The following is a 21903-nucleotide window of genomic DNA, read 5'->3' on the forward strand; positions in this document are numbered from 1 at the left end:
GGTTTTCCCTTTATAACTGAGTAACAAATTATAGGTAGTACTGAAATTTTCAAGGACACTCCTTCAGGCCTCCTCTTCTGTTTTTAATCTGAAACTCACATTGCTCTCATATGATAATGCATTCTGCATTCCATGATAGTAGGTCCCAACCTGTATAATTAGTCATTTGGTCATATGGCTCCTAATTCAGCAAAAAGTCAGCTGTGATTGTGGGTAAAGAGTAGAGCTCAACTTAAGAATGTGTCAAAAGATAATAGAAATATTACCCCCTCTCTCTCTCTTCTCCCCCCTCCTCCTTCTTTCCTACCTTTCTTTCTTCCTTACTTCCATCTGTCATTTTGATAGTTCAAGCTCCCACTGAGCCCCCTCAGCTTCCAGGAAAGTGCCCTGAATCAGAAGGACACCAGTCATGGATCCCTTTTCGAGGTCATTGCTACTACATTGAATCTTCATCTACAAGGAACTGGGCCCAGGCATCTTTAGAATGTCTTCGTTTGGGTAAGTATCTTCAATCAAAATCACATCTTTCGGACATGCTTTTCCTCCTGTGGGAAGCTGAACATGGGGTGTGCATTTTGTGACTTTGAGGGTGGTCCAAGTGTTAGCCCACAGCATAGTTCAATGCAATTATTGCCTTAATTTTGAGGAAATGGAGCTACTGTCTACCTCTGGCACACACCGTCTTTCATGTACATGTATATGGCACCGGGCATTATAAGAAATGCGTGGCCTGCAGTGAAGATCACTAAAATGGAAACTAGGTCCTTTTACCCTGCTAGGAGGTAGTCGAGCTCATGTGTAGCAATTACTAAATCTTGTTTTAATGACATTTTTTACATTTGCATTTCTAATCTGATTTGCCCCTTGATTATTGCAGTTTTATGCCACTGGAATGAAAAAGTTACAGCTGTCTAGGCTGGATAATGTATTAGTCAGCTAGGGCTGTTGTTTCATTCTTGCAACTTCCTTCCTTGGAAAAGTGATGTAAGGTTCATTATGCCAGACTTCATATGTCAATAGTATTGATGTCTGTAGCACTGGTGGCTAAGTGACTTAGGTGTTTAGCCTCCTAGTAAAGTATGCAGAGACCTCCTTACTTCAGTCAGTGGAACTAACTACATATTATTCTTCACCTGAAGTATATTTTGACATTTGGTCCAATGAATTGTACACAAAACTCCACTGAATGGATTGTGTATGTCTCTGCTGGCAATAAACCTACCAGTGAAATGCCTGTCAAAGTACAGACACTGGAGTTGGATAAGAAGAATCTCACTCTTTCTGCTGGTAGTCAAGTTCTTTCTTGGGTTCTCAGGAATTAGTACATTACCAGCTTTAGTTTGAGAAACTGTAGTATTTCTGAGGGAAGGCTAAGTTTTGGTATGGGTTCTTTAAGTCTTATTATATTCTCCACATCAAGATTTGCATAACATTTGGATGAAGATGTAGCCCTCCTTTGGACACTCTCTAACAGTTTTATGTCATTCTTATATTGTGGTGCCCAAAACTACATGCAGTGCCTGAGGTGAGGCCACGGCAGGGCAGAGCAGAGCAGGACAATCCCCTCCCTGCCCCAGCTAGCTACGCTGTGCTCAATGCACCCCAGGGTACCCTGTCCCTTTTGGCTGCCAGGACACACTGCTGGCTCATGTTCAACTTGCCATCAACATGTCTTGGTGAGTTTCGTGCCTGGACACTTGGACTGATGCTGTCCTGCGACAGTGCTAGGAAGGACCAGAACAGGATGTCCTTTTCCTGAGTCCATAATTTGAATTCTTCCCTTTCCATTGTGCCTCTTTGCCCCTCTGGGCTTGTGGGGAATGACCTTTGATGGGCTGATGGCTCCTTTGATGAGCCTGGAGTAGACAAAGAAGGGTACTAAGTGGGGTCCCTCCTCCTTGTCTCTCTGTACTCCTTTGTGGATGTGCGGAGGATCTTTTTACAACAAACATAACAGTAAACAAACATCTGAATCATTCAGCAAAAGAGGAACCACTAAAAAAACATGAAGACTGTAGTGAAAAAAAGAGGAACATTCCATGTTCTCCTGTATTCTGCTGTCCCTACTTGCACTCTGGGTTTTGTTTGCAGTTGGGCATTTTCCAATTATATCTCGTGCATAGTAGAATTCTGAACCATAGTAGAATTTATCACTAGATCAGCTGTGATCCAAATTACTTCTATGTTTTCACTCTCTGTAACTGTGACTTCTTTATCTGAAGAAAAACACCTTCGAAAATTCAACAGCCCAATCAAAACAGTGGATTGTCAAACACAGCTGTTGCTATATACCTATTGACTGGATTTCAGTGTCACACAAGATAAGTGAGGATGCTCTTTACCCAGTATGCCACTCCATACAAAGTTGTGTAGCTCATTCTCTCTGCTGGCACACTGCAGGCTCCATGCTGTGACCTCATGTCTGCTAGAGCATCAGACAGAATGAATCATTATAGCAGAATGCATAGTGTTGCATGTGGATGACTAACAAGGTATGACACTATCTGGACAACAGATGATCAAAATGATTTTTCTTTTTTTTTTGATGGGTACAATAAGGATGTAGGAAAATAAACATGACCTATTTGAAGAGTTACACTAATGATTTATACTTCAGAAAGCCAGCAAGTGTGCTTGCTATATGTGATCTATACATAGGCACAGAAAACATGTAATCATCAATATGTAAAATTATATTGCACACAGACTAAAGGTATAGCTACTGTTTACTAAAAAGTTGTAATTTTGTTTAGAGACATATTTATAGTAAAACATCAGTAGAAGTTTATACTGGATAACATATTCGCCTGTTGTGTTGTTCCTTAAGTTGTTAGCTGCGTTGCTATTTCCCAGTGAATGAGAAAACAGTGAACAGTGCTAGTGCAATGTTATGAAAATGGTAAGAAATACCTAAGTGACAGTACAAGCTTGGAATTTGACACAGATAATCAGTAGTGAAAATAAGACTGACATCTCACAGGATAACAATAATGCATTCCAGTATGAAACTTACATCTCTAAGAGATTTTTCTCTTTTTGTGTTGCAGGTTCTTCTTTGGTATCAGTTGAAGACTCAGCTGAGGCCAGCTTTCTGACATACACCATTGAACCACTTGAAGGGAAAACATCAACTTTTTGGACAGGAATGTACAGAAATGTGGATGGTAATTTCTTTTCTTTTGACATCTTTTTGTTTGGTGAATAATTGTTACAAGCTGTTTGATGTGGATGTTTAAGATTTCATGTTACACTTCTTTAATAAATATCATGGGAAATTAGAAAAGGTTGTAGGGTCATGAAATGAAACCGGTCAATTGTAACCAAGTAGTAACCAATAACGTATAACAGAAAGACCATGCTCAGAAAGCTCGTCTTGAAGCAAGAAAAGTACTTCACAACAAAGTAAAGTTCACAGGCGCGTATAGCAGAGCATAAACAGGACCATGTTGGAAGTTAAACTAAAGTCAAATGGTTCTCAAATGGAGAAACTCTAGGCTGATGTGTTTGTCACTCCAGTTTTAGAGAGAGAATAATGTTTCTAACATTACCTCCTGTCTTTGGAATCACCATCCTGAATGACTAATCTCCCGTCTTTAGTTGTGGCTGGCCCTCAGAACTTTGCTTTGAAGCTGGAATTGTTTTTGTCTTCAGAATTTTGTAGCGTAACTTTTTCTATTTTCTGCCTAACCTGTCAGAAAGGGAAGGAAAGAGACAGCAGACAGTAGGCTACTTTAATGAAATTACTGATTATAAAAATAAATTTGCTTCTTTCTGTTTATTTATTGATAATAATAATACTCAGTTATATAGTTACTTCTGTCTAATTGATAGACCTAAAGGCTACTTCAGTTTTGTGCTACTCAGGCTAAGACTCCAGTTTAACAATGGCTGAGACAGGACTGCAGAATGGTTCACAGAATCACAAAATTGTAGGGGGTTGGAAGGGACCTCAAGAGATCATCGGGTCCAACCCCCAGTTCATAGTGCTGCCTGTTTGTTTGCTTGTTTGTCTGAGTTTTGGATTTTTTTTCCTACCATTGCCTGCTCAAATACTTCAATACACCAATTAAGGGGAAGAAAAATATTCAATTATATTACCTGAATCTTAGACAGGAAACCGGAAAGTTGTCACCAGAGGAAAAAAGAATTTGAATAATAATTTATAAGTTGTAACACATCAAGAAAAGTTGAGATTTACTCATGTGATTGATTGATACAGAAAATAGTTTTGGAAAGTAGTTCTAGAGTAGGTGTAAAACAATGCAGTTCCTACAGCAATCATAAACATGAGAGCAGCTACAGCAGGTATATGCCATTGTATAGCTATGTGGTATATAGCAACTTTAACTAAATTTAATGATTGTATCAAAATATCATACAGCGGAAAAAAGGCAGGTATTTAAAACTAAAACGAGTAAAAAATGAAGACTTATAAGAATAAAACAACTATCATGCTGAAGCTAACCATTTGCTTATCCGAGTACAACTTAAAAGTCACATGGGGGACATTTGTTTTAAATAAATAATGCTATTAAAAGAAAGTAAAGGAAAAAAAAAGGAACAGGAAGGATGAAACAGAAAGTCCCAGCATACTTGAACAACAATGATCACAAGATTTTTAAAGCAGATCTTCAGAAATGAAAATTGTGTGTGCAAAGTCAGTGGGAAGGAGCAAAAACTGAAAACCAAATGGGAAAAATTAGACTTAAAAGGACTTTAGTGGGAGCTTTGAAAAGAGTTTGAAAAATCTCCCTACATATTACTGAAATAAAGCACATTTTGGTGAAGATAAATTATGTGTTTATTTCAGGCATTTCTATAAACTGAATAAAAAATGTTGCTACACCAGTGCAATAAATTATGGGAACTTCATAACTTTGTAACTTTATTAGCCAGATTGGTCTGCAATTTCACCAAAACTGATGCTTTATCACTGGCATAATAAATCAAGGGCAACCATGATGTGTCAGGCCAAAAACCTAAATAGTCTAGTGGCCTGTCTCCAAGAGTGGCCACAAGACTTCTTAGGAAGGCAACAAATGCAGAACAGGTGGCAAAGATGGAAATAAATACTATCTTGTTTCTTTCCATATTCAATGTTTCCCATTTAGGAGAATGGCTGTGGCTAGACAACACTGCAGTGAATTTTGTCAACTGGAATGTAGGAGAACCTTCCCCTCAACAAAACGAGCACTGTGTCGAAATGTATGCTAACTCTGGGTACTGGAATAATAACTATTGCTCTTCCTACAAAGGCTATATTTGTAAAAAGCCAAAAAGTAAGTGCTACATTTATAATTTTGTTTGATGTTTTGAGTATTCTTGTGTGCTAGTAGATGGCTTTTACACACAGTGAACTTCAGCTGGGTGTTTTGTGCTTTTACAAATGCCAAAGGAAGTACATTTGCATACCAACAGAAAGAAAGGCTAACTCTTGCCAGAAAGAATTGCAGACTAGTGTTCAGATTCCTCAGAATTGTTTCAAAAAGACTGTTTTCCATTATTAACTCTTTCTAGTGTAGACATTTTACAAGATTGCCTGTCCTGTATTGATAATTGTTCAGTAATCACATTGTTAATACTGTACTTTGCATACACAAATTAGTTCCATCTCTTTGAATATATTCCTCGGGGAATCCCTTCTCAACACAGGGAATACCCTTAGCTTATTTCCCTTTGGCAGGCTCATGTGTGTACTATTTGTGAGTATGAAGCAGTGCTTCTGTAAATTGACTATTCATGAATTGTAAATGAACAATTTTGGACCTTTTGTCTCTATATTGTCCTGTTTTGAGATGATGAATACGTGAAAAGTGAAACAAATAGCATAGCTTGAATGTACTCGAATGTACAGTATAAAAAGGACATGAAACTGTTGGAGAGTGTCCAGAGGAGGGCTATGAAGATGGTGAAAGGCCTGGAGGGGAAGACGTACGAGGAACGGCTGAGGGCACTGGGCCTGTTCAGCCTGGAGAAGAGGAGGCTGAGGGGAGACCTCATCGCAGTCTACAACTTCCTTGTAAGGGGGTGTCGAGAGGCAGGAGACCTTTTCTCCATTAACACCAGCGACAGGACCCGCGGGAACGGGGTTAAGCTGAGGCAGGGGAAGTTTAGGCTTGACATCAGGAGGGGGTTCTTCACAGAGAGAGTGGTTGCACACTGGAACAGGCTCCCCAGGGAAGTGGTCACTGCACCGAGCCTGTCTGAATTTAAGAAGAGATTGGACTGTGCACTTAGTCACATGGTCTGAACTTTTGGGTAGACCTGTGCGGTGTCAAGAGTTGGACTTGATGATCCTTAAGGGTCCCTTCCAACTCAGGATATTCTATGATTCTATGATTCTACTAAACTGGAAGTGTCCTGAAATAGTAAAATGTGCACATTTGGCAGTAAAGGCATCTAGTGCATACATTTTCATAGAAGTCATGCTAATAATTTCTTACAGTATATTGCAATATCAAAAATCTACAGTTAGCAGCTGAAATATACCCACTTCCTCTACAAGACTGGATATGAGAGAAGTTTCTGCTATCCTTTCTATAAATTTGCTGTCTTGCCCGTTTTTACTGACTTACTCAGATACTCGTAATGATGACTGTATCTTGCACAGAAAATACCGCAGAACTGTCAGATATAGCCAGCCATTCAGATTTTACTTATCTGTCTTTTTACATTGTGATTGAAAAAAAGAAAAAGCAATTTATTTTCATTCTTTAGTTGAAATAGTCTTAGCAGTAGATAAAAAGTTTTACAATCAATAGCCATCATTCCTTTTTGACCATTCAGCTCTCCTCTTTGTTCTGGCATTGTTATTCACCTGTTTCAATGCCGAGTCAGTTCAAGGACCTTAAACAGATGGAAGACAGTTACATTTTTTAGAACTCGCTTCGGCGAGTCTAGAGCTGGAATGCTATGGAGTCAGCAAAGCATCAGTGTCAGCGCAGGGACTGTCAGCTGCTCTCTCAGGGGCAGGACTCAGTTGAGTCTTACAGTGCTGTAGAAATGCAGCTCAGGTTGGTGGAATTTTGCTATGATAGTGCTCCATTTGCAGTGTTGAAAGGATGTATTGAATAGCTAAATGAAGTGTTAGAAGCATCATTTTATTTAGTTGCACTTTCTGTGCCTTGCTATGCTTGCTGTTTTCTGAAGAGGCTGCAAATGCAAACCTGTGATTGAAGTTTTCTTGTAAAATAGATGCTATTTGCTGTTCCACTTACTGAGGTAATTTTTACCATAGCAATTTTAAATTCTGTAGCTGGTCTATTATATAAATAATCTAACTTTGTTTTGTAAGTATGTAGGTACTTCAAAGAACTGTTCAACAGTTCAACAGGTGCTAGTTGACGGTGCTACAAAATAGTGGCTAGGAATATTATGTTCATTGCACCTCATTCTCACTTCTTAGAAATAACAGATTTGTACCAGTAAATATAATGCTTGTTTAACAAGTAGGTGAGTTTAAAATGCAGTCATTTCATAGCAAAACCCAACCATGATGTGCATAATACACATGATCAGTGGAACACAACACTTGGTCAGCTAATAATTTTTGGCTGAAAAAAAATATCTAGGTTATTATATTCCACTTTTTCTCAGTCAAATGAAGCCATGCAGCCAGAGGATTATTTGCCAAATGTAAATTATTTCCTCCTCTTTCTTGCCAAGACTGTCTTTTACACTGTGATTTCAGACAGAAGGTAGCATTATTGTCACAGAATCACAGAATGGTTGAGATTGGAAGGCATCTCTGGAGGCAAAGATCTGAAAGCATCCAAATAATTGTGTCGAGTTTACTTTAAAGATGTAGAGCAATGTAGGTTTGTCTCTAAATGTAAAACTAGTAGTGCTGACAGTCCAGCAGTGTTTTAGAAAATCTTTGGAAGCAAAGGTTGTTGGATTATTAATTAAATCAGACAACATAAGCGAGGAGGTTGGCAAAACAATTTAACTTCCTGGGTTCACCTTCATCAGAATGAAACTTTATGCATTGATTCAACATTTTAATTGTGTAATGGTTTTATGTGCACATAACAAAATGTGGATTTTATCTTTTATAATCACCTACTTTTCCCAGCAAGCCAGATTTCATGGTCCAAATACTTAATTTTAAATGGACTACAGACATTTTAGTTTGGATATGATGAGTGCTAAGACATTTTGGAGTTCAGAAATGGATTCAGTTATCTGTTTAGGCTGGTCATCAAGGTCTCTTAGCAAACCAAATATATCACATTTGCTACATTTATATAGAATGACAAGTACAGCAAGAATTTATAATTGTATTCAGGATCATGTCTGAGCATCTCTGCCCTAATCATGTTTGAGCATCTCTGCCCTGAAGAACTTTCTTGTGGTTTTTCAGCAATGTAGGGACTCGTCTCCATGGTGGTTCATTGTTGCTTCTAGTAGTTGATATAAACACATACATAAGAGACAATAGCACAATAATCATCGTGCTGTGACTTTTGATAGGTATATGTGTGCTCCAAACCAAGGTGTATGGAGCATTTAGAGATCTGTATTACCATACATTTCTCAGAATATGATTTTTCACTATGTTTCAAATAATGTAATTAACATAAATAACAAAAATACAATAATAACATCATTCTTTTTCAATGTTTTGAAACACCAGCAATTGAAATACCGCCATCAGCTGAAATGCCACCAGCTGAAATGCCTACAAAGGGTAAGAATATTTTCTTTCAGGTAGACAAAATCTTTTCCAGTGTAATATCATAAACAAAATAAATCTTATTCTGTATTATATATCTTACATTTTCTGATGTATCTGAGTACCAGATCTGTTTCCTATGAGCATGTTAATACTTAATGGAATACAATGTACTCATACATTGTTAGCCTTTAAAAAATCAAATAATTTTATTCTATTATCTCATTCTCTTATTATTTTGAAGCAAATTAAACACTTTGTCTTCAAACATAGTGGAAAAAAAATTGCTTCCAGTGCTCAAATAGGAAGTGTAGAATAACCTCTTGATTTCTTTTTATTTGTTTTCAGCAATGACAAAGGATGAGAGGGCTCCTACTCTGAGCCATGGAAAAACAGGAGTTGTGGTTATTGTTGTCATCCTCGTCCTAGCTGGAAGCAGCCTTGTGGGCTATCTCTTCTACAAAAGAAGAAAGAATCGTTTGTCAACAAATGACAGCTTTGAGAACAATTTGTATTTTAATAGTGATGCTGTTCCTGGAACTAGTGACACGAAAGATCTTGTGACCAACATAGAACAGAATGAACATGCAACACTGTAATGTAATAAAATGAAATGTAATGTAATATGTAATGTAAAATGTAATGTAATAAAATAAAATGTGCCTTGTTTTAATAAAATTATGCAATTACAATTAAGCCAAAGCTATTTTTTCATGTGCAAATACTATATCAGCCTCTTTCACTGTGTGCATAACATAGAGCAGTGTCTTTATACCGTAACCATTTTACGTTGTGTAAGATTTCAGACCTCATGATCTGAAGACCCATGCTGCATTAGAGATAATGCAAACTAATTATTAAATGGAACGATGAAATGGCTGCAATAAAGAAAGTGAAATTTAGGTAGATCCACTTGAGAAAGCTTCCAAGGTTTGAAGTTTCTGCACCAGATTCATTTCAAACCTACATTTCATGTCATAAGGGACAGATTTACAAGCAGTTCAGCAAACACTTCACTAACTCAGCCAGCTTTCAAGTACTCCTGGAGGCTTAACTGCAGCGGTAGTTGCTAGGTGACAAGTCTGTGTTTAGGCACATCCTCTTTGAACCAACAGATGAAAAAATCCTCTCATGACAAAATTTCAGTTCCAAAAATTTCACACAACATAGAGAACCAAGAATTTAATTCTTTAGGCTAGGATTTGATCTGGTAAAATCTGTGGGCAGGCCTTTGAAATAGAAAAGTGTGGTTGATGTTAATTGCCAGAGTTGTGGCTGGCCACAAGTGGATGTGTCTGGGAGAGGTGGTAAAGGTCATGGCAAAAGTTGCTTCTTATAAGAGCAGTTATAAGGAGGGGAGGAACATTACCTATACATGTTCTGAAGGCTTATTGGAGTGCTGGGCTGTGGTGATCACATGTTGGTGCTGCTCTCCTATACCCTCTGAATAAATGGCATAGGTTTGTGAGGTGTGTGCTGGAAGTCAGGAACAATTTAGCTTTACCAATGTATCAGTTAATGCTGATTTGTTTCCTTTCTAGATCAGTTACGATTTATGGAAATCTTAGATTCCGAAGTGTGGAGTTTATATTCCTAATTTTTGCAAATCTTGTAAAACGCAAATCATACATGATTCCTCACTCGCATAAAAAGATGTGCGAGATTTAATTTTGTGGTTTCATATTTTGTTCCATGAAATAGACAGTAAAATTTGATTTATTTTTTTTTAAAAAACAGTTTTGCATTGTATAGTCTTGACAATGTAAGACTGTAACAAGATAAAATGGAGATGATCTGATCCTGGAGACATTCTGTCCTAAGCTGTTATCTTCCTGAATTTGTCTGTGGATTATGTACTCAAACAATGCCAGCTGAGTGATCTAGAAAAAAATCTGGAATTATGTATGTATGCAGGTAAGATGGGGAAATTTGTTCTGGAGTGCCCTTTCTCCTTCTGCTCTGCTCCCTTTCTCCAGGTATTTCCTTGTCTCTGTTCCTTCTGCCGTCTCTTTTTTCAATGCACAGCTAGCTGTTGGAGCATGTCTTTTCAAGCATTAGTACTTCTAATGGTCCTTCATCCCACCTGTTGGGGTTCATGAACCAGAAACTTCATAACTGGTTAATGATGTTGAAGGTGATGCCATTTCAACTAAATGGTTGAAACAGAAAGCTATGTCAAACGGGCAGTGAAATGCCAAGAGGCCCCGATTGCAACCCCAGCCTCATTGCACTGGCAGTTGTGCAAAAACCAGGCAGGTGCAATCGCTTCCCTAATGAAGTTCGGCCCTGTTCTGAGGCCCTGCACAATCTTAAGGTGGTATCTGTGCACTGAATGGTTCTTCCAGATAATAATTTGTCACATGTACATGTGACAATGGTAGCTGCTTCTGTAAAGTGCTGTGTCTGGTCTGCTCTAAGACTTTAAAGGTTTTCAGAAGATGAAGTTTAAGCCACATGGTTTACTGTCCCTCCAATTGCAATAAAATGGAATTGAAACACATCTCCCATTAAAAAGAGAAAAAAAAAAAGAAAAAAAAGAAAAAAAGATAATTATAGTTCCATTTAGTAAGCTTAAGATGGGCACTGATGCTCTAAACACAAACTTTAATGGCAATTTTTGGATGGAAAGCAGAGAAACTAACATGCTTGGACACTTACTATCTAAGTATATAATTAACATAAGATTAAATGGAATGCTAGGAACTTGTAATTGCACACACACAAAAAAAGCACCAATTTTTTTTTTTTTTCTCTTTTTCTTTTTCTTCCCCACATAGAACCTTTCCCGATGGCAACTCGTTCCTTAGGCTGTCTGAATAAAGAGCCTGTTTTTTTTTTTTTTAACTATCATTATTCTTTTGGTCATACTTGTGACAAAACTTATCACACATCTTCAGGAAGGATTGAGAGAGTTGTCCAACTGCTGCTCTCTTTCCACACCCTCATGTTATTTCCAGCATCCCTGGGCTGAGCTGGAATGCAATGGATTTACCAAACAGCATTAGGTGATCTGGCACTATGTCCACTTTTCCTGCAGCTATGCTATAATGCTTCTACCAAGTGATGGCTACATAGAGAAGTTTCTAAGATTGGGCTGCAGTAATTATCCATGTTGCTCTGTTGGTCTGAATAAAATCACTATGTCTTCCTGGGAATGATTCATATTCATACAGATGCAATACAATTTGTATCAACTTATTCTAAACCTCCACCAATTCTTGCAGCCATTCTCTACGACCAGCTGCTACTACTTCTGGGCTCAGTCAGTTGTCTTAGAAGCACCCTGTTGCTCTTCTGAGTTCTTATTTTGTCTCCTGAGTAGATGCCACTACTTGGATTTTGCTTTCCTGAAGTACTCTTGCTATAAAATAATAACAATAACAAATTTATTGACAAGATGAAAGAGAAGGGATGAATAGAAAAGCAAAAGAAACTTTTTAATAGATCCTTAAGAATTCAGATCCATAATCCCTAATTCTGCCAAGTTTCCCTATATTTCATCTTGGAGGTTTAAATAAATGAAAAATAAAAAAGTTGATGCTGTACCATGAAACTTTGTGATTATGCTATATATATGGGGTTTCTGTGTTGATAATCACAAAATTTCTTTCTGACTTTTATAGCAATTTTTAAACTTCTGTATGGAAGCATCTGGTGGGACTTGGATGGGATCGCCCATTCATTTCTGCAGGCAGATGAAGAAAGACTTGGTGGTAATAGTCGACAGCATGTAAGCGTTTGCCTTTTTGCCCATTGCTACATTTCTTGATACACTTGCACTTTATTTCTGTTTCCCCTTTTCTGCAGAAGGGTTCAGACAACAGAGAAAAGTTGGGGAATCTGCACACTGTGAGTGTAACTTCCTGCCTGGGAGCAGAGATTGCCAAAGGAACAACGCTGACTCAACACAAATCCCAAAGCCAAACCCCTCCTCAACACTTCTAAGAATTCAGACTGCTTTGCCAAGTGGAAGGTGCTGGACTGCATATCTGCCATCTTCTGATTTTCTTTTAAATTTCTGGGCTGTGACAAGGTCTTCTCAGACAAACATGGTGGAGAAGCTGACCTTTGTATATTTTACTCTCTTTCCGCTTCTCTCAGCAGATCCTTGATAACAGTCCTTTACCAAACACCAGTCCTTCTTTGGAACAGAAGTGGATTATTTTCGCCTGTTACAATTGCATTTGGTGCCTCCTGTTAGCTTTGGAGATGCTGGGACACTGTTCATAGCAGAACCACAGGATGTTACATTTCTCCTGCCTAAGTAATAAATGATATTTTTCCATTGCACATCTGAAGCTCCCAAAAAGGAAGCAAAGAAAGTTGGAAAGCTGATGTAGCAGGGTCAAGCATTCCCATGCTGGGGAGTACTAGAACACTATGTCAATGTAGTCATCTTGGCATATGCGTCATAATTTACAGAACAATTGTCCATCTGTTTCTTTGTTGAGGCAGTCCTCTCTCTTTCCTCTTTCCTCAGCTCTCGTTGTCCTTCCCAGGCTCCCATATTTTCCTTGTTTTCAATCACTGATCTGCTGGTCCCACTCTTTTCTCTTAGCATTGTGATTCTTAATCTACTCTAATTCTTTGTGTATCTTTTTAGACCAAGTATGTCATCCATCTGAATCTGAATTGGAACAATAGAAGTAGGATCCCGGTTCGCCATGTAGGTACACAGAGTTTCTATTGCCTACAATAGCAGCAATTTTCAGGGAAAGTCTTATTTTGGCTTCCATATTTCATGGAAGACCTCAGGTTGCTGTTAATAGAATATTAGGGAAATTATCCCAAAGCAGCCCCTCCTGAAAATAAGGAGACTGAGATTTTACAAAGGCCATATTCGAGGATACATAAAGCATTGCAAACCTACCCCAGGAATCAGTGCCTTTTCTCTTCCATCTCCTCTACGCATTTCTAATTCTTTTACTTGCCACAAAGGAGAGAGGTTTTTTTTCAAAGTAAACATCAAAATTTGTCAGTGTCTGAACAGTGTGTACTGCAGTGGGTACAAGCTGTCATAGACTAGATGGGTGAAAAATATGGCAGCATTCCTAATCAGTTTAGTTTTCCTCTCTAGCAATAATTGAAAACCCACCATTTTCCGGTGGCAGATTTTTTCCTCCCCTGTAACTGTGTGGTTTCTTTTCAGAATTTCATCAATTGTTGCTGTCAGTTTGGGGACGTTGCTTCTGCTTATGTCAAGAATGGAGCAAAGGAAAGCACAGGTGCTTCCTGTGGTACACAGAGTCTTCTACAGATTTTCTTTATGGAACTCCAGAAACAGGAAATTCTGGTTCTTTCTAATTCCAAGCTCATAGTTACTTGATTTGCATAGTTTTCTCAGCCATTTTTTCACAGTATTGCATTGCACTATTTTTTTTTTTTTAATCATTTATTGATCCACACAAGTCTTTTTTTCTTTTACTTTTTTTGTTTTCTTTTTCTTTTTAAAAAATATTTCCAGTAGAGAGACATTCATGTCACCTACTTCTCCACAACAATGTTCCTGAATTGCAAGGTACCTTGCAAAACTCTTCACTGAAATGTGACTTCTTAGAACTAATACATCCATGGAAAACAAAACTCTTTATTACAGTAAAGAAATTAGCTTAGAAAACAGTTTCATCGCTACAGTCAAAGGAATCATTACTTCAAAGTTACGTACATGACACAATCCAGTTCCTTATTTGCAGACCCGAACTTCCCTGTATCCGTCAAGTCAGAAAAGCTGAAAAGGATTTGTTAATCTGGGTCAGTGCAGAAGGGTTTTCTTACAAGGCACAAGCGTGGGCTTCAGCATCACTTTGAGGTGAAGGGGAGAAAGGAATGAAACACCTGGCAATGGCTGTCTGCCTGCTCCTGGCTTTTCTCTTTTCCTTTAGTACAGCTCTTCAAGTGCCTGGTAAGTCTTTGTCCTCTGTGGAGTGTGAGGGTTCGCAATTGTGCTTTCTCGTGCTTTCCTGACATCTTTCTTCATGGAGAGATAGTGCAGCTTAGATCTGATTGCAGCATGTGATTTGGAACAGTTTCATTCAGCTCCTAAATCCAGTTACCTGTATAGGCACTCTGTTTCCCTAATCTAGTTTTCAAGGAGGTGTTTGAGTGAAAGAAATATGCCAACAGGTGCGGGCATAACCTAAGGAGTGCTGAGTCTTCGAAATCAGCCAGCTGAATGGGGACATAGCTGACCTGAAATTAGTCCACTGGAGGGCAAATCCGCTCAGAGATACAAGACATTGTCCTCTCAGCAGGCACAGGACCACTGGCTGATGTGTGCATTGACTTTCTTAGCTCACATAACTATGGCATGAGTTGTTTATTGGAATCCCATTTCCAAGCTGATGTCTTTAGGAAGGACCTAGAAAGTTGCTAGTAGATTTCAGGAGCTCCTACTGCTGAGAGGCAAAACACAATCCCGTATGTGCCATGCTTTCTCCCGTGAAGCTCCCAGCTGAAGGGCTGCTGGGAGCCCGGTGCTCTTGCATAACCAGCAGCACCGATCTAACCCACAATGGGAGAATTTCCTCTGTGCAAGTTTTTGGACAAGACCAAGCTGGCCCTAACCCATCCCCTGCTAACCTGCTGAAGCTCCACTGCAGCAGAAGAGCTGTGCCAGGGGAAATGCTGTCTGGTTGTTCTGGCCTTCAGCCCTTCAGAGGAATGTCACCAAGGCTGTTTGATGGCTCTCTGGCAGCCCCGGGATGCTGGGGTTCTGAAGCCCCATTTAACTATCTCACTCCTGGTAGAAAAGTTTGGGTGCCAGTAAAGCTCAATGGCACAGCAGAGCAAGCTAGATGATGTTGCTGTCGCTTACAGGGGAGCTGAGAGTTACAAGACCAGAAGCAAAAATATTCAAGGTTTGGTGCAGGCTGAAATCTTGCCCTGTTGTTGCAGGTGGTCTTTGGAAACAAAGCTGTGCTGTGCTGCACTTCACATTTCTATTTACATTGCAGCTATTAATGGCATCTAGGACGCGTGGCTTAGCTGTGCTCAGGACTGAAGTGATGATGCTGCAAGTTGTGGTTTCCCTCCTGAGAAATGCACAAGCTGAACTCTGTGAAGAAATGACTTTTTGCTCTGTTGCCAAAAAGTTCTAAGATAAATAGCTAAAAGTGAAAATCACTGCTTTTGTTTGATGAGCTGCAAACCATGATGTCATTCTTGGCCAAATATAAAAATGGTTGAATCTTGAGTAAAATCTTTTTAATAGTTCTAAAGCAAGAAGCCCTTTTACTTGCAAAATTAAAACCTATCTAACATGCTGTGTGGTGATGAAAGTTTGAAACTTAAAAAGTTTTTTAATGGAAAATAAATGATGACATTTTTGATTAGCATTTGGAGAACAATGTGCTTTAAGGAAGGATGTGAAGATGAAAAAAAATTATTATGAGTGTTATATTTCCAGCTTCTGTGTTGCATGTATCTTCAGAACATTTTGATGAATGTCCTTGATACTGCTGATCAAACTCCCTGGATTTCTTTCTCTATTTACTCTGAATATTCAATTTTTTGTTGTAGCAAGCTGTCAAATAGCAAGTAACTGACCTTTCTCCTACTGCATCTCTCCTCAAATATTTGCATTCTGATTTTGCTTTATAGATAGTGGAAAATTTCTGATCTATAATGAAGACAGCAAGCTCTGTGCCCAAGCTCAGAACACTAGCTCAGTCATAACAGCTCCTTGTGATGAGCACAACGAGTTCCAGCAGTTCAGGTGGATATCTGCCATGCATCTGCTCAGCATGGGGATGAAGCTGTGCCTGGGAGCACTTGCCAAGGAAGACGAAGTTGCCGTCACATTGGAAACCTGCAACAGGACGAACGAGCTTCAGCAGTGGGGATGTAGAAATGAAACCCTTGCAATTAAAGGCAATGATTTATTTCTCAACTATGGAAAAGGGAGGGGAAAGAAAATCAGGCTGTCCAAAGGAACAGGCAAAGGGAGCAGGTGGAAAATCCATGGAACCACACACAGTGTGTGCTCCCAGCACTATGAGGGTGAGTAGTGAAAATTAATCTCTATTTTTAGGTAACTTAGCTGCTCCTATTTACAAAAAGCATTCCACCCCGTTTGTCATGCAGCCATCCTTATGGTACAGTGACACCAGTAACAAATGACTACAGAGAGTAACAATGCAATGCAAATAGGATTGTATACTTTTCTGCTCACCTCAGAAAGCGTGTTTTTGTCAAATGAAAGAATGAAATGGCAAAGGCCTATGATGAAATCAACAGAGAGAATGGGAAATCTTTTTGTACAGCATCACTGGAGGGAATCTGTGACTTTCAAAATCAATCTGATCCTTTTGTGGAAGAAATGGTGAATTCTGTTATATTTAAATGTTTATTGTTGTTCTGATTTGGTTTGACCATGTGTTGTCATTTATATCAGCAAGCTAGCCTGAGTAGAGATAGGACTGTCACTTTCCAGCAGTCACTTCTGAACTTAAAATATACCTTCCTCTGATTTAGAACAATAAAAAACATACTAATAGCTTTCCAAGCCTCTTCAAACAGACAGGAAAAAAAAAAAGAAAAGATCCTAAACATCATCTGAGGACAGAAATATATGTGCGATGAGCTGAGTCATGAGCACTACTGAAACAGCAGTCCAGATAGAAATGAAATGTTTGACAGAAATTTGGCTGAGGGCCAAATCAAGGCTATTTGAGAGTTAATTTTGAACATCTCGCCCCAACCATACCTAATTGGCATAACAGCCTTGTAAAACGTTGTAGTAATGAAGTATTGACCTGCTTTCTCCACATCAGCTCTTGTACAACTTGGCAGTGTCCATGGAGTGCTGCACACACTGGTCAACACCAGATACAAACTGAGTGCTTTTGATCTGTTTCTCTCCACAGATATGTATACACTGGGAGGAAATACTTTTGGTGCTCCTTGTGTATTCCCTTTCAAGCTCAATGGTAAATGGTATGCAGAGTGCATTGCTCGGAGTGATGATGCAGACTCTCTCTGGTGTGCAACTTCTTCGGATTTTGATAAAGACCAACGCTTTGGATATTGCCCATTAAAAGGTAATTTATTCAGAAAGATTTCAAGAAAGGCATTCAGTAAAATTTTCATCCTCTCTCATGGTCAAAATCTGCTCAGGATGTGGCAGTGGTATTGGACAGCAAGCTCAGTTCTGGCTAGCCTAGTTGAGCGGTGCGATATGACCTGGAGTGCCTGCTCTGCCTACTCATTGCTTCTCCAGCTGAGGAGTGGGCTTACCCTGCCTCCCAACACTGGTAGATGTGGAGAGTACTGTGAGGGTGCGGACTGGGACTGGTGGAAAAAGGAAGAGAAACCAGAGGCCTGGATGAGAAGAAAGTTAGGGCAAATGAAAGGCAGAAAGAAGTGCAAGGGATGAGGCATGTGGGATATGGGGTAAGAGGGCTCCCAAGAAATGGATGTGGAGACCAAGATTTTCTGTATGCGGAATAGGGAATAGATCAGTGAGTGGGTTGATGTGGACTGAACTGTGAAAGATGTAGGTGAGATATAAATGGAGAGGGACAGGATGAATGTAGAAAAATTAGAATTGTAAGGAGAAATAATTCATTATGTTATTAATGCATTATTAATATTGAATGGATAAAGCATGTACAAGGTGGAAAACCTACCTACCAAAAGTTACACTGTTTTAGTCAGTAATATATAAATTATATATATTTATACTTCTGTATTAACAAGTGCCATTGTCTTGTCAAATTGCTTTTTCATATTTATAGACACCATCCACAAAGACTTTTGGAAAACAAATCCTTTGACAGGAACCTACTATCAGATAAACTCAAACTCACTTCTGACATGGCACCAAGCAAAGCAAAGCTGCCAGCAGCAGAATGCAGAATTATTAAGTGTTACGGACCTTCATGAAGAAATGTTTTTATTAGGTAAAGGAAAAAAAAAGTGTTAACACGTTGATGCATGTGTTTAAAATGAGCTTTAACATGGATACATATATTCACCCTATGAAAATAGGTCCAAGTGACAAGTTTTATTTGATAACTTATCAGAGGCCTTTAATAACTTCATTTCTTTTGTACATGTAGGGCTCACTAATGATCTGGGTTTCAATGCCAAGCTCTGGACTGGTCTTGTCAACACACTTAATGGTGGCTGGGAATGGACTGGGGGTAGTCCTTTCAGATATCTAAACTGGGCTCCAGGTGAGTGTGCTTATTTGAAATGATGAAAGGCATTGGGCCAAAATTCTCTTCTCTTCCCTAAATTTCTGTTATCTAATTCCTTTGGAATCACAGAATTTTCACAGGTTACAAAAGATTATGATAAAAGTAGGGTATTACAGTAATAGGGGTCACACCTGAGATGGATCTATGTATCATCATTAATTCTGAATTACCCAGAAAAAGCAGACAGCTCATCCAAAAAAGAAAAAAAAAAAAAAAAGTGTTATCGACAAGTATTTGCACCTCATTCAATGTTTGATTTTCCACCTACAGCTTTCTCTTTGCAAGTATTGTTCAAACAAAACAAAAAACTCATGAATATTGATATAAAGAAAAAAAATAAGATAAACATCATATAAAATGCACTTTAATTGTCTTTCTCATGTATCAATTATGACATTTGTGTGATAAGTTTTGGTATCTTAACATTTCCACTATATTTCTTAGGATCTAATTCATCATTGTTCATGTTGCCACATTGTGTACTTTCAGAGTAGCAGTTGTGGCTACTGGGAAATTTAAAGGACAAGCACTCACATGGAATTAAATATGCATTTCATGTCCAGTGTTTAACAGCACAGGATGATGAGTTTTAGCAATACTACTACCCCATGGGGAATTGTGCTTAGCTGAGTTTTTATAAAGTGTTTTTCTGTACTCTGCAGTATTTCAAACATGTTGAATTTCTGCTTAAACAGTGCATGTGATAAGAGGGGTAAGTCTCATTAGTGCTGTCTCATTGTTGTCCCCTCATCACCTCTCTTGGGAATTATCACTCTGAAGAATAATACACCAGCGGCTTTGTTGCTGTGAAATACTTGCCCATTCCCTCCTGTGGTGAGACAAACATTTTCAACATTAACAGAGGGATTATCTGTATATTTTTGACTCTTTCCTAAAGGAAATCCGTCTGTGGAACATATAAAAATGTGTGGGACATTCCAAGGCAGGAATGGCAAATGGGAAAACCAGGACTGTGATCGGAAACTGGGATATATTTGCCAGAAGAGAAACTCCTCTACTGTGGATTCCTCCACTATTGCCCCAGGTATGATGGAGGATAAAGAATTCTATTTTTAATTGAGTGAGAAATACCAGGAAGGTGCCATGTATGAAATGACATGGTCCTCCCTGATGTGGGAGGACTTTCATTTTCCAATTCATTTTAAAGATGATGCCTAAATGTTGTTCAACCAAAGATACTTTTGAAAAGATCCCAGGTTACCAAAAAAGGTAGGGTCACGCATTTAGTCATGCGATCCAGATGTCAAAATACTGCTGAATATTCTGTGCTTTGCAAAACACACTAATGACAAGTCTTGCAAAAAGGTGGCGAGCCAAAGTTCAGGCTCCCTCTTCTCTCTCTGAACATTCCTGCTCTGTTCCAAAAAGAAAAAGTTGGATCTTGGGACTGGAACTTTTTCCCAATTGAGTTCCCTTTTTACCTGAGGTAAGGTAGTCTTATCTATGGGAAAAGAACAGTTAGCAGTTACTTCACCTAGGAATTCCCAGCAAGCTACTAGCTCTATCATAATTCCCCTGACAATACATATAATAGTATACAAGCTATTCACTGGCTTGGGGGATGAATGGCACATCATCCTATATACTAGGGCTGCATCCAGACAGCTTACTGACATATGCTCACCTCCATCCATGCCAGGATGTTGTCTAGGGGAATGCAAGCTTTCAAAGGGCAAAAATGTGTTTGGGGACTGTGATTAAAATTGAACAACGTGGCTGATCACTTGCCAATACTGAGCGCACACCCTGCCCTCTTCAATATATGATATAGGTGTAGACTATGTGAACCTTCAAGGAAGTGAAAGGTACTTGATGACACTAAATTCATACCAAGACATAGCTTCTGAAGAAAGTGCACTGCATTTGTGTTTGGCTGGCATTTCTAACACGTCTGATATAACAAGAACACGTCTGGGCCATCTTGTATGTGGTTTGGGCTATTCAGGAGTTCAAAGTGGTTGCCAAGGACTTGGTGTTTGCAGAGAAAATCAGAAAATCTCCACAATTCATCAAGACCTCTGTCTGGGTAGAAAAAGAGGCCCCATGTTGGAAAACATGGCTGTACCCAGCACATCATGGATTTAACATAGAGTTGTACCCTGCAAGTTTCCGTGCCAAATTAATTAGTATTAATGTCATTTTGTAAAAAGAGCTTTTGGGTAGCTCCCAACACAATATTGTACTGATGGAAAAATCTGTTTTGCATTCTTTGTGATCCTCCCAGCTTTGTTTGTCTTCTTTACCATTATGTACTCCAATATCTCAGATATCAGTTCAGGAATTTTCTTTTTGATGGACAGAAAGCACTGAGCATGGCTGCACACAAATTGTTTGAAATATTTTTTTTAGGTGATGTTAAACCTGTTAAGTGCCCCAGAGAATGGGTGGCCTATAGAGGCCATTGCTACAGAATTTACAGAACACCCAAAATATGGAAACAAGCCCAGTCATCTTGTAGAAAAGAAGACGGAGACCTGACGAGTATTCATAATATTGAGGAGTACAGTTTTATAGTGTCTCAGCTTGGGTACAGTGAGTATTTCTATTTTTTTTTTTTTTTTTTTTTTTTTTTTAATCTGGAATTATACTGTTTCTACTACTCATTTTATTCATGAAAAATCATTTTATTCATGATTTTATTTATTTTTATAAACTCCTTGTTCAGTCAACTGTAGATGTGAGACAGGATTGCTCCATTTTAAGACAAACCAATGCCAACAATTAACTTTATGTTTCCAGAGCCAGATGATGAGCTGTGGATTGGTCTAAATGACTTCAGGTTTCAAATGTATTTTGAATGGAGTGATGGGACACCTGTGACGTACACCAGGTGGCATCACAACCAGCCGACCCATACAAGGAATAAGGCAGTCTGCATTGTTATGAATAGAGAGGTACTACTTCTTCTTTCCTTCTTTTCCTTCTCTCCTTCATGCTTTCTTTAGTCTTTTGTGCCCCCCAAAAGGGAAAAGTCTGTGACAGAAATAATAATAATAATAATAATAAATA

General features: G+C 38.7%; 2 protein-coding genes across 3 annotated transcripts in view; both read left to right on the top strand.

Annotated features, from left to right (window-relative positions):
- Positions 1-9370, top strand: part of MRC1 (mannose receptor C-type 1) — a 60373-nt gene extending 51003 nt beyond the window's left edge. For both annotated transcript variants that reach the window (XM_027450673.3, XM_027450674.3), the window contains exons 26-30: positions 346-498; positions 3048-3164; positions 5112-5279; positions 8636-8689; positions 9023-9370. In XM_027450673.3, coding sequence (XP_027306474.2) covers positions 346-498; positions 3048-3164; positions 5112-5279; positions 8636-8689; positions 9023-9273 — 743 coding nt within the window. In that variant the 3' untranslated portion in view covers positions 9274-9370. The remainder of the gene's footprint in view (positions 1-345; positions 499-3047; positions 3165-5111; positions 5280-8635; positions 8690-9022) is intronic.
- Positions 9371-14385: 5015 nt separating this feature from the next.
- LOC101801190 (macrophage mannose receptor 1) overlaps positions 14386-21903 on the top strand; it is a 30898-nt gene continuing 23380 nt past the window's right edge. The window contains exons 1-8 of the mRNA XM_005013176.6: positions 14386-14576; positions 16274-16672; positions 17539-17712; positions 18409-18573; positions 18733-18849; positions 19772-19918; positions 21244-21426; positions 21634-21788. Coding sequence (XP_005013233.3) covers positions 14501-14576; positions 16274-16672; positions 17539-17712; positions 18409-18573; positions 18733-18849; positions 19772-19918; positions 21244-21426; positions 21634-21788 — 1416 coding nt within the window. The 5' untranslated portion in view covers positions 14386-14500. The remainder of the gene's footprint in view (positions 14577-16273; positions 16673-17538; positions 17713-18408; positions 18574-18732; positions 18850-19771; positions 19919-21243; positions 21427-21633; positions 21789-21903) is intronic.

Source organism: Anas platyrhynchos, chromosome 2, assembly GCF_047663525.1.
Source record: "Anas platyrhynchos isolate ZD024472 breed Pekin duck chromosome 2, IASCAAS_PekinDuck_T2T, whole genome shotgun sequence".
NCBI classification, from domain to species: Eukaryota; Metazoa; Chordata; class Aves; order Anseriformes; family Anatidae; genus Anas; species Anas platyrhynchos.